This window comes from Haliaeetus albicilla, chromosome 3 (assembly GCF_947461875.1).
Source record: "Haliaeetus albicilla chromosome 3, bHalAlb1.1, whole genome shotgun sequence".
Lineage (NCBI taxonomy): Eukaryota > Metazoa > Chordata > Aves > Accipitriformes > Accipitridae > Haliaeetus > Haliaeetus albicilla.
In genome coordinates this window covers 61,791,748-61,804,153 of record NC_091485.1, presented here as the reverse complement: position 1 = coordinate 61,804,153, position 12,406 = coordinate 61,791,748, and the positions used below count along the sequence as shown (strand labels likewise).

General features: G+C 36.7%; 1 protein-coding gene across 2 annotated transcripts in view; it reads left to right on the top strand.

Annotated features, from left to right (window-relative positions):
* The window catches only part of EIF3H (eukaryotic translation initiation factor 3 subunit H), a 532,299-nt gene that overhangs the window by 20,395 nt on the left and 499,498 nt on the right, over positions 1-12,406 (top strand). For both annotated transcript variants that reach the window (XM_069779941.1, XM_069779940.1), the window contains exon 2: positions 1,316-1,472. In XM_069779941.1, the coding sequence (XP_069636042.1) occupies positions 1,316-1,472 (157 nt within the window). The remainder of the gene's footprint in view (positions 1-1,315; positions 1,473-12,406) is intronic.

Below are 12,406 nucleotides of genomic sequence, written 5' to 3'. Positions count from 1 at the left end.
CTTATATCCAACTTAGTTGGAAAAAGGTATTTCTTTTCCATTCTCCCCCCTCACCTCCCCAAAGCAGGCTGTATATGAAGCCCTTGTTTTCCCATTTTACCCCAAGAGGGCAATGTATTTGTAAAGAATTTCTTTTCTAGTCACCTTTTTCTTCCATTTAAGCTATTTGTGGTGCTTTAATTCATTAATGGTGTTTTTAAAATTGTGACATAACATTCTGCTAAACAACCAAGGAGAAAGCTAGGGAAAAATATATGTTCCTGAAGTATAAATGTAAGCTTAACTGCCTTGCCCCCCCCCCCCGCCGAATGTTCACTAAATACCAGTATTTGTACAAAATCTGTTCTTGGCGTGGTTGAGCTGAAATCCATTAGATTAGCCTGTTTGCCAACAGACATTAAAGTAGTATTGCTTTAATGACAACATAGTCATCAGGCATTTTCTGTTGTATTTTGCTTGGATGGATTAGGGTTTAGTGAAATAAAACCCACTTACGCTGGACAAAGCATAAGTTCTTTCAATTCTGTGTTTGTGGTTAGTGTCTTATCTTGTTCTGGTTCTTGTTGTTAAGCATAAAATTTTACTTAAGTGAAAGCTTTTCTAGCAAATGATTGACTATTTTTGAGTGGTTTTGTTCATACTGTTCCAATTTACAGTATCATCTCTTGAGAACTATTCATTGTAGAGTTCAGATTTAGGGAAGGAAGTGAGAATTGTATTAAAAATATGATGAGTAATTTGTGCTCCTTTTTTTTTTTTTCTTTCTTTTATCATTCCTTATTCTTGAATATCCTATGACACATAGTTTACAAAAATATAAATTACATTATCATCTGAAGTAAAACTGCAATGGGGTGTAATTTCGAAGGTTAATGCAACTGAAATTTGATGCATTTTGTGCCTTTTAAAAAATTCCTACCAGTTTCTGCAGTTACTTTCAAGGTGTTTTGATAGTTTCTTGTGCACTGTTTCCCTCAGGAGGGAGCTTATTGCCCCTGCAAGATAGCTTTTAACAGTTACAGTAACAAGGTAAAGTTAAAAAGATCAATATTTCATTTTAGAAGGATGTTTCAGAAAATTGGTTTAAAACTGCATTTTGACCATTCATTTAATGGTCTTTTTTATTCTCCTGTAATATTAGGATGGCCTCCAGTTCTTCAACCTGTATTAAAATTGCTGGTGTTTAAGCCAGTAGCTCACTTGGTTTGCAGCTCTAATTTATGCAACAATTCAACAATTTAAAAATCCCAAATATATAGTTTGAGGATTAAATAAACCCATTGTATAACATGGCTTTCTTGTCTTTGTGTTGTAGGTTGTGTTAAAGATCATTAAACATTACCAAGAAGAAGGACAGGGCAATGAAGTGGTCCAGGGAGTGCTGCTGGGTCTTGTGGTGGATGACAGACTTGAAATTACAAATTGCTTCCCTTTCCCTCAGCATACAGAAGATGATGCAGACTTCGATGAAGGTAATGGTTACAATTTTGCATAACTTTAAGTAAAAAAAAAAAAAAAAAATCCATATGTGCAAAAAAGGATTCCTCCCCGCCCCCCCATGACCAGAAGCTTGTATGTGATCAGAGAGTGTTTTTATTTGACTTGAGGTATCAATGGGTTACTTGCAATGCCATCCTGCATATCCAGCTGGAATCTTGTCTATGTAAGGAAAATTATAGGGATAAATACTGTATTATATGGACACTCTTATTTTGGAATAAGACTGTCCACACAGGAAATTACATAAGTTGCCAGTCTGTAGTTCGTATAGACTTTAAAGTTTTTTATGAAAATGGCTGTGTGCGTATATGTGTATGTATATATACATGCACATTTATGTAGTCAGGCATATAGATTGCCTCTCTGTGGATTTATTTGTATGTGTTAAATACTCTTTGAAAGCCTGGAGAGCAGAGCTTTTTAAGTTTAAGAGGCACTGGTTAACTTGAAATCTGGGTGATACTTTTGCTTTTCCAACTGAGCTAGAGGTAGCATCAGTGGTTTCTACGTGTCTCGGTGTTTCCTTGCTGGTCCAAGTAATGTTTTGTTATTGCCACTGTAAGTCAGTATAATTAATTGGCTCGACACAGAATGGTATAAAATTTATAAAGTAAACTCAAAAGGCTTACAATTCTAATCTTGGTTATATATTTCTGTGTGTGTGTATTTAATGATACTAGTAGAAACACTTCTTTGTTAGGGCTTAAAGAGAGACAGTTTAACTTCAAGAGTAACTGAAGAGACAATATAGTCAGAGTAGTTGCGGTTGGAAGCTTGATTCTATCTAATTTTGATAATTCAGTTTCAGCAAGATTACTCAATCTTTAAGTATAAACTGCTTTCTCTTGCTTATAATGAGATTAGATATTATTAAATTAATCTTTTATCTTATTACAAAAGAATGTCGGACCCTGCCTTTAAAACAGAGATGGTTTTAAGAGTTCTTTGCAACTTGGTAAGGTTTCTTAGCTGTTTGTTGCTTCTGTTGTGGGATTATACAATTTGCTATATTTAAAAAAAAAAAAAGGCAGCGAAACACAAGGGGATCTTAATTGGCCTACATTAATATGGTGCTTGACTCAAAACTGTACTTTATTAAAGCCTAAAAGATGTTTTAAAGATTCCTTCTCTTCTGGAATTCTTCAAAGGATTAGAGTAATCTAAATTTTTAATTGGAGCCCGTGCTTCAGTTTTTTTTCTGTAGAGAGTGGCTGAATTATTTCCATGTAGCTGATAGGCAAGCAAGGACTGAAATAAACTTCTTAGTTTCAGAGATGAATTCATCTCACCATATGATGACTACCATGCTGAAGCTGTAAGCCTGTGATCTGGTATGCAAGGTTAAACTGTTCCTGCTTGGGAGAAACTTCATTCCAAGCAAGTGACTCTTGTTACCAGTCTTTCTTTTTCGCTTTTTAGCAAGTAGGCAATAATCCTGGCATTAAGCAAGGTGCAAAAGGCAATGCTTGTGGAGCTTCCCTCACCTGGATGCCGTAGCTTGTCAACCTCCTGTTCTCATGCTGCAGGCACAGAAAGAAGAGCAAACTCTAGCCAGAGTGGAAAGTGAACCTATCACAGTGACGCTGATGCATGCCTCTAGCAGTGGTAGGGAATTTGTAGCCAGGTCGGGGAGCTTGCCTGTGCTGAACCCTATAAGCCAACCTCAAGAACCATTTTGTATTGGTTTTTCATCTTCCCTAGCCTCTACCGTATGGGTCACAGAGAGGTTCTCTCTGTATTCTTCTCAGTGAAATACAGTTAAATAGGCTGAACCATTCAGGAAGCGCACAGCACTAATATTCATTCTGTATTCCCTTTACTTAGGGCCTGTTCAGCCCTTTGACCTATGCGATAGAGGCTAGGAAAGATGAAAACCCAAACAAAACGGCTGTTGAGGTTGCCAGTTTGAATGTTAGGTACCTTTTCAGGTTCTATATAGAGTTGTCTTCTGTCTTGCCAATGTGAAAAACAATCATGTTTTATAGATACTCCTTGTTTGTTTTCCCTGGAGCTGTGTTTCCTTACACAAGCATCCTGCCAGATTTTTAAAAGATTCTTTTTTCTTCTAGATACAGATACTCCAGCAGAGAAGCCTCTTGTTATATGCCAGAACCTTAAAATCCGGGATGCTAAAACCCAAACCAAACAGGGCACCTCCCTCTGCCCAAGACTTCTATGTTACATCAGTATCATAATTGGCTTTATTTATTTGCACAAATTCAGGCCCAGAGATACAGAAGGAAAGTATAAGGGTCTTAGAACTTCAGTGCCTCCATCACCCAGAATGATAGTCAGTGTTGTTCTCTTTGGTCACAATAACATTGTATTGTCTTTTTCTTCTTCCTTAGTGTTTGGTGCAGGTTTTTGTTTTGTTTTGTTCCCCTTCCCCCAGTGTAAGATTCGGGAATAGGAACAATCCTATTGAGATTCCAAGTTTCTGGGCTTGCAGAAAGCATTTCTTAGTGGACTTTGGTCATACTTGATCTTATGTTAATGCAGGGACTGTTGCACTGGCTGAGGGACCACACTACCCCAGCTGCCCTTCTCCTGAGGGGAGGAAACAGGGAGCAACCATGATGTGGTTATCTGTTTGCAAACTCCTAATGTGCTATGCTGAGAATTGAATGAATGCACCCAAAAAATCATTTCTTCTGTATCATTTTGCAGCAGCTCTAGGAACAGGTCACCTAAAAAATTCTCATTTGCCTTGTGGTCTTGAGGTGATTGCTGTTAAAAGAACTGAGCTTATGTACAGGAGGGTGATATTTGAGCAAACAAACTGTTGGATAATTGGCAAGACACATTTAAGCTAATGTTTTCCTCTTTTAAACGGAGCAAATCTAATATAAAACACATTTTTTGGGGTGCTAAGAAAATATCCTTAATTTGAACTTGAAATAGGTATGCATGACATTTTAAGAATTAGTCTGATAAAGATATATTTCTAACTTTTTAGCAACAGCAACCATTTCTTCAGATATGCTTATATATGCTTTTGTTATGGTGCCATTTTGTCTCTTCCTGCTAATGCCTGAGATAATACTAAGTTTTGATTATTTGATGCAACAGAATTCCTTCAAAAATGAAAATCTTGATTTAAAAAAAAACAAAACAAAACCCAAACTTGTTCTTCTAGGGCAAGAACATTTTTTTAGTGCAGTTTGAATTGGACTATTTCTAGAAATTAGAGAAAACAGGAGAGGTTTTTTTAGCTTTCAGTAATTGTTGTTACAAATCTGGGAGGACTGTCTACCATTTATGAATCCACAGGTGGTTTTCATCTTAGAAAGTTTCTCCTGCAGTGTCGTCTTCCTATGATTCATTTTACAAAGTGTAATTTTTTTTTTTAAGATTTTCCTATCAGGGAAGTCTAAAACACTTAGGTTGGCCTGCTGCAGCACAAGATTTTTGGAGGAGGTGGGAGGTTCAACCCAGCTCTCTGTGTTAGAAATCTGTAGGTTAAGTTTAGTTGATGATATGTGAGCTAATGGAGGAAAATTGCAGGATGGGTATGTTGTTGTGTCTTCAGCAAAAGATGCTTCAACCCGAATGTTTGATATTTTGGGGCTGCACTCTGTAGTTTTGGTCAGGCATTTACTTTTCAGATAACTGTTTCCTTATTACTAGTGCACTTAAATCCTGGTAGGTATTGAATTTATTTCTCAAAACACAGATCTTTAATTTTAAGGAGATACTTTTCAGTTATGTACACGTACAACTCCTAATCCTGTGTTCCACTCCCCCCCGCCCCCCCCCCCCCCCCCCGATTCAACTATTGTTTAGGGAAAATCAGATTTCTGCTCTGAGGATTTTTGGCTTGGGCACTTCTGTGAAATGATGCAGTCAGTACCTCAGCTTGTCTTTGTGAGGGTAGTTTTCTGAGAATTACTTTCACTTCAGGGCACTTCTAAACTTTTGTCTGAGCATAGTTTTGCTTTCTTTCAGCTAAGGTTTACAAAAAAGGTGTAATGCATGAGGTGTATTTTCTTCCTAAAAAATAAATGTATTATTCTTGACTATAAATTGTGTCTCTAAGTGACATGTTAAGTTCAATCCTTTGCACTTCATTGTTTTTATCTTCAGTGCTAGTCATTGAGTAGCTCTTCCCCCTGTTTAAAGGAAATTTATATTCCTTTCATGGAAAGCAACAGTTAGAAATGTAGTATACATCTTGTAATTCATTATAGATCTTGTGAGACATTATTTTGATAAGGTATTTTGAAACAGATTTTATTTCAACTTGATAGATTTTAGTACCTTACTACAAAGCTGAGATAATAAATTAAGTGTTGTGGTAATTATGCCAATAGAAGCTTCAAGACAGTTATATGATTATACATAAAAATAAGTTCTAGAAGGTTGTAACTTTTTCTTCTTTTATAACTATGCAGAGTTTTCATTAGATTCCCTCTGAAATGCTATGGATGAAAAGGTGATGCTGCCTTCTCCCCTCCCCCACCCCCACCATGATTTTTACTTTGTTACCTGAGAAGGTTAATTTTGTTTTTCGGTTTTCAGGTTAGAAGTATCTAGATGATTAAAGATGCTAGTACCTGTATTTTTCTGTGCTGTAGGTTGTATATTGTTGTATCATCAGTTAGTAACAACTAGAAATAACATAATGCAACATTTCCACAAAAACACTTACCATTTTCTTTGTTTGTGGCTTCTATTTAGTGTCAAATGAATGCAGTTGCATATGGAAAAATGTGTCATAGCTCTTATATAGTACTTTTTCAGGGGTTTAATTGGCTAGGGGTAGCAGCAGTTCATACCGCTGAGCCTTACCTCCAGTGTTGCCAGTACAGTGACCTGCGATACGTGATCCTTGCAGAAGCAGAGGGCTTCAGGTAGCTAAAAGGAACATGCTTAGAAAAATTAATTTAAGGTAAAGCAATGAACTGAATGCGTGCTGTTGAACTGTTGCCTACTGCAGTGAGAATGCAGTGACTGTTGGCTGTGTTAAGGCCCCTCCTGTTTTATTGGAGGACTTGTTCTTGAGGTTGCATTTCTTGAAGTGAAGCCTGTGGTTTGCTACAGCGGTTTGACGTTATAGGGGCTTCAAGACCGAAGTCACATGAGCTCTTACGCTTTCCAGCATACTGTGTCTCAGTGCATAGGTGTGATGGTGTTTGGTGGACTGTTCTGCCTTTTTAAAAAGCATCTTAATAAAAAAGGCTACTGTCTTCTAGAGTTTTGTTTTTTTTCTTTTATGAAGTTAATAGCGTAGCTCCACAAACAGCCTTGTGAGTACAAGCGGAGAGGTAGTATGAACCCATAAGGTGCTTGAAACTCCTGTATGGTCAAACCAGACTCTCCCAGACAGTATGTATATACCTATAGGGACCAAATAGACTCTGTGAAGGTTGATTTCTTTTGCTAGTATTGCTGTAGAAGTCCTGATGTCATTAAATCACAGCCTTCTAGCTGTGTTGATCCATCTGCTTTCTCTAAAGGCTTCTGTCAAGGCTAAATTTTGTCAGTTTTTCTTGTGAAAACAACTTCTAGTTATCCCCATTTTAAATCTGCTAGTATTGTAACTCAAAGGTTTGTCATTGTAGTCGTATCTCTTATTTCTCTTACATTGTTGCAGGACGGAACTCGAGCATGCTGTAACTGTGCTCTGAACAGGCAGATGCAATTTTAGCTGACAATTTTTTTTCTGTTTGTTTTGTTTAGGTTTATTCTCTTTAGGTATAACAGTTGGCAAAAAGAGAAGTTCTCGTATTGTCTTTTACTGTAAGAAAATTGAATGTTTATGAAATGAAGACATACAGTTATATGAAATTTAAGTTTTTATTTCACTAAGGACAGGAACAGATGACCCAAAAGCTCCTAAATTACAGCCTTGGTTCTGGCTCCAGTTGGTAGAGCATTTATCTGAATTCCTCAACCGTGTTTTTCGTAAGTTCCTATAGTAATTTAGGAGGAAAGCTATACTATGTAAATGTTGACTTTTCAATTACTAGGTGCTGGCAAAAGCCCATCAGGTTTGTGCATGCATTTATGAAGTTTCACTTTGTGCTCTATGTAAAAAGGTTATTGAATTTTAAGTTGGATTTTTTTCTTTATCATTTGGGTGTAAAGAACTCATGAAATAGTCTGTAGGCTTGGTAAGGATTAATTTATATAAGGAATTCAGGTGATTATGACAGAGGGTAGATGGTCAGTTGTTAAACATGCAAAACAGTCTCATCTAGTCTTCCATATTGTGGATTTTTTTTGTGGGTTGCCAGAACTGATACTGGATTATACTGATTGACAGAGAGGTTGGTTATTAGGTGTGCTTAATTGCCATGTAATAAGATGTATCGTATAATCAAGGTTCTTTAATAAAGCTGCTAATCACACCTGAGTTATTTTATACTTTACCTGTCACTGAGTGCGAGTTCTTGATTTGTTTCCTAAAAGGAAACTAATATTGACACTGTTCGCGTAATTGTAATGGTTCAGTGGAGCAGCAGGCATGCAGCATGTTAAACGTTTTGCGTAAGTTTTTATACCGTGCCGACTTATCTCTGCTGGAGGCTTTTGTCTTTATTGGGCAAAGAAGAAGTTGTTCAGCTAAGAGGCTACTTTTCAGGGCACGCTCTAAAGTGCCCTGTACGCGTCGATACGTGGACTCATCTGCATCAGCTAAAGCAACGTACCCCAGAGTGCGTTTTTGTAACGAGTCCTAAGAAAAAGTGCTTTTAATTACCGTAAGTACAGCGGAGGAACGTGACGAGTACGCGTCCGTGTCCTCGTCTGGATTTTGGAGCTCCCTTCGATGGGGCTGTGGGCTGAGAGCAGCGTGGGAGCCGGCGGTCCCGGCGGAGCCCCCGTTAGAGGGCACTCCTGCCCAGCGCACCAGCCGCCGGGCTGGGCTGCGCTCCGAGCCAGGAGACCTGGGGCTCGCAGGCTGGAGAGGGATAAAAATTACTTTCATCTGATAAGGGTCATATAATCTGTTATACAAAGGAATCCCGAAAATACGTTGCGAAGTGCATCGCACTAGATGCAGCTCCGCTGACTCAATGTTTTTTCGTTTCTTAATCCAGCCTAAATGTGCTGCCAGTTCGAAGGAGCTATATAGATTGGTAGAATTTGATGCAGAGGCTTTTGTGTGTGTGCATGTGTCCTAAAAGCAGAACGGGAGCTTTCTTGTTTTGCAGGTTCTCTTCTTCACTTCCTAATTCTACCACGTGTAACTAAGACAGAGGAGATAGCACTTGTGATGGATCTTCTTAGCTTATTTAAGTAGGTTTATACTGCTGGACTGTGTAGACTTCAAAACTGCACGTAAACTTTTCCTTTTCTGATAGTATTGCCTGAAATGCTTTGTTTATTGCATTTTTTTTTTTAATTACTGTAGAGGCAATGCTTTAAAGTGGTAGGTAAATCCTTTTGTTCAACATCTAATTTTGAATCAAAAAAGAGAAATAATTTTGCTCTTTAAAGCACCAGGCATATTAAAGTTTTATTTAAATCCAGTTCCATTAAGATTTTGCTGCAAAGGAATTTACTGTAATTTGCTTTTAAATGCAGAAACACTGTACTATCTTGTATCTTTTTTTTAAGAAAACATATTTAATGGCATTTTTCCTTGAGTAATTTTAAACATAAAAAAATTGTGTCTGCCTAGATTCTGAAAAATTCAGTCATAGTTTGTTTTTTTTTTTAAACGATCCGCAATTGCAATGGATATTAACATATCTAATAAACTTTCATGCTGAACTTAACTGAAAGTTATGCTTAAGAATAATCATTTAGCAGTCCTAAAAATGAAGTCAGAGAAGCGTCTATTTTAAGTGATAGGTAGTTTGCTGTATGTAACTATCTTTTAGCAGCATTAGAATGAACTGGAAGACTGTATCGAGCTCAGTTTTGCATTCAACCATTTTACTATATGCAAGTTTTGAACTTGTAGCCAGGAGACTTTTACTTCATGGTTTGTGTTCTACCTTAACTGTATTCTTTATTTATAATCATGATATACAATCATTTAGTTTGCTATATGGATATTTCATGTAGTTCTGTAACAGTTGCAGAAACTAATTCATTTTTATGTAATCAACAATATGAAAGCCCAATTTCTTTTTTTTATTTTCTGCAATTTAGGTAAAATATTACAAGTGAGCTATTCTGAATTTGATTTTTCTTTCTAATGTAACCAGCTCAACTCTGACTAAAGGCAGTAAAGTGCACAGAAGAGGATAACCAATTAAATAATAAAAGAATATTCAGGTGTTTAATATCTGTTCTTTGATTTCAGGCATCAATCTGTGAATTTGATGCCTGTAATATAGTTTGTGATAGTGATGTGAAAACATTAAGCCTTATGCTTACTGTTTATTAGGGGAGAGAAAATGCACAGGTTAATTACCCTGAGAACTCAAAAGTTTTAAAAAACAATTTTTGATGAGTTACAAAAAATCTGAAGGTTATTTGATTTTTACAGATTCATTTAATATATTATTTGTTCAGTTTTGGGAACATGCAAGAACTCTGAAATATGAAAATATTTTATATTCCCCCACACTTGAAATCACACAGATGCAAATGACCTTGTGTTTATATTTTATCATTAACTTCTGGAAATATTATGGTAAACAATACCTAATGTGCTAGTTCCTATTAAAAGCAGAGTCTCCCAAGTAATTCTTTTAGCTGCTCTACTACAGATTAGTTTCTGAAACGATATTGCTCTGAACATACGGCAAAGATGAAATGTGCTGTTTGTTATTGTTACCCCCCCCCCCCCCCCCGATGTACTCTATCATTTACTGAGCATTTGAATTTTGCTGTACCACAATTCAGGAGTAAAGTCTGGATATAACCATTAGTATTTTAAGGAAAGAGAGTTTTTTCAGGCAATGGCTAGAACATATAGTAGACATCCTGGTAGATCCTGTATTCATCTTACCCAGCTGAGGTAGGTGTCTTCTTGGGTGCCTACAGGTTAGAAAAGTAGAAGCTTTAGGCTACCTCTGTGTTTGGAGGAAGTAGAGCTTCATCCAGAAGGAAGCCCAGACTGTGTAAAGACAGTGTTGTCATTTCTGGTAAAAAAACTTTCTACTTCTTTATCCTTGATTATGAGTCTTCAGTCTTAGACAACATACTACAGGAGTGGACATTTCCATTGGGCTGCCTGGATCAATCACTCTGTGCTTTTTGTCTGTGTTCTTTTGGTCTGTAGCATGCCCTTTCTTTAGAGACTGATTGCTTGTGGTCCCTGTGTTTCCCCTGTAGCTTTGGACAGATATTTTGACTCTATGCTGGTTTGTTCTTTTGGTAACACTTCTAGTGTGACTGGACCAAGAGGAAGAGAGTGCTCTTTTAACACCTTCTTATTACCTCTTTCCATTCCCCCTCCTTTCCTTTTTTGCTAATGCAAGTATTTAGCCATTTCCTTCCCCGAAGAATGCTGCAATAAACTTGAGGGAGCTGAAGAAAAGCACGGCAAAATGAACAAAGCCCATGTGCTAATATTTTTTCTGAGAGCCAAAATGAAGGAAATGCCTATAGTTCTATTGAACAACAATTCAAATCAATACATCTGGGTGAAAAGTAATAGAAACTGATTGAAATAAGTAGTAGTAGTAAATTAAGAAAAATATTTTTGGTTCTTGTTTCTTGCTCCATAATGTTTTACGGATTTCTCAAATGCATAATCTGGAAAAATTATGTAGCATTATTCTCTTCTAGAAGAAAATTATACATATTCAAGGTATAGAACACATTACCCAAGTCGCACCTTTTTTTATTTATAGCGTTCATATTTATTTTATTGATGGATAGACAGAGATGTGTTACTGGCCCAAGGTTCAGCACTGAATATCGAATTGAATACTTGAGGAAGGGACTTGAAATCCATTTTGCTAACAGGACGCCTACTGCAGCAGTGGAGTTGAAGGGATAAGAAATTGATTCACAAAGGTTACTAATTTTAAAAGATTTTCTAGAGAAATACTAGTCTGTGATTGCAAAGAGAAAAATCCTTAGTAGAGTTTAAGTTTAGATCTATATTTTAGCATTATTAGTTTATGATTAATGTATGTTGTTAAATCCAGTGGTGCAGTCAAAAATATATGGAGAAACTGAGAAAGCTCAAAATGAGCAAATCTTGCATTTAACTGTAGACTGGTAAGCCAGTGTATAGAATCTTAACAGCAAAATTTAAGGCAATAAGAACTTCGTTAAAGCTCTACTGAAGATGAGCAGGGTGTGCATAGCTGCATATGTAGTAGTGTTTAGTAGGTTAAATTTATGTAACTCCTTATCAATTGTATCTACAAAATGTATTTATCGCAGATAAGGTTGTTCTCACCCATCTAACTTCAAGACATTTACTATATTTTGGTTTGTGGTGCGTTGGTCGAGAAGTTGCTGTAGTATGCAGCTTGTCTTTTGTTTCAGTGTTTGCTGAATACACAGTTTGATTTCTTTTATTGGATTACATGCTTCAGTTCAGCGTAAATTCATGCAGTAGAAAAATACACATTAAAATAGATTGTTTACTCTTCAGGAAAATACCCATACGTTTTTGTAGGTTTAGTGTGATAAATCCTCGATGCACATATTTATAGCCAACATGCAGCATTGTGGAGTTTTAGTCAATAATAGAAATGGAAAGATTTCTTAAAACTTTTTTAGAAAACAAGACAGGCATGTTCTTTGTGCGATATATTTAGGTCATAAGGGACATCTGCTAAGGATAATTTTTTAACACTTGCTAACAACCCTAATATAATATGGCCTATTCATCAGTCATATTGTTCCTGACTTGGCTAGTGTGGATTTTAGTGATTCCCGATGTGCATTCAGACTCTCTTAATTGCTAGTTTCTTGCTGTTCTATCTTATTGTTTTGTAGGACAATGCATAAGTGGGCACAGAATAATCAAAATGGTTTCCCTGGCCATATT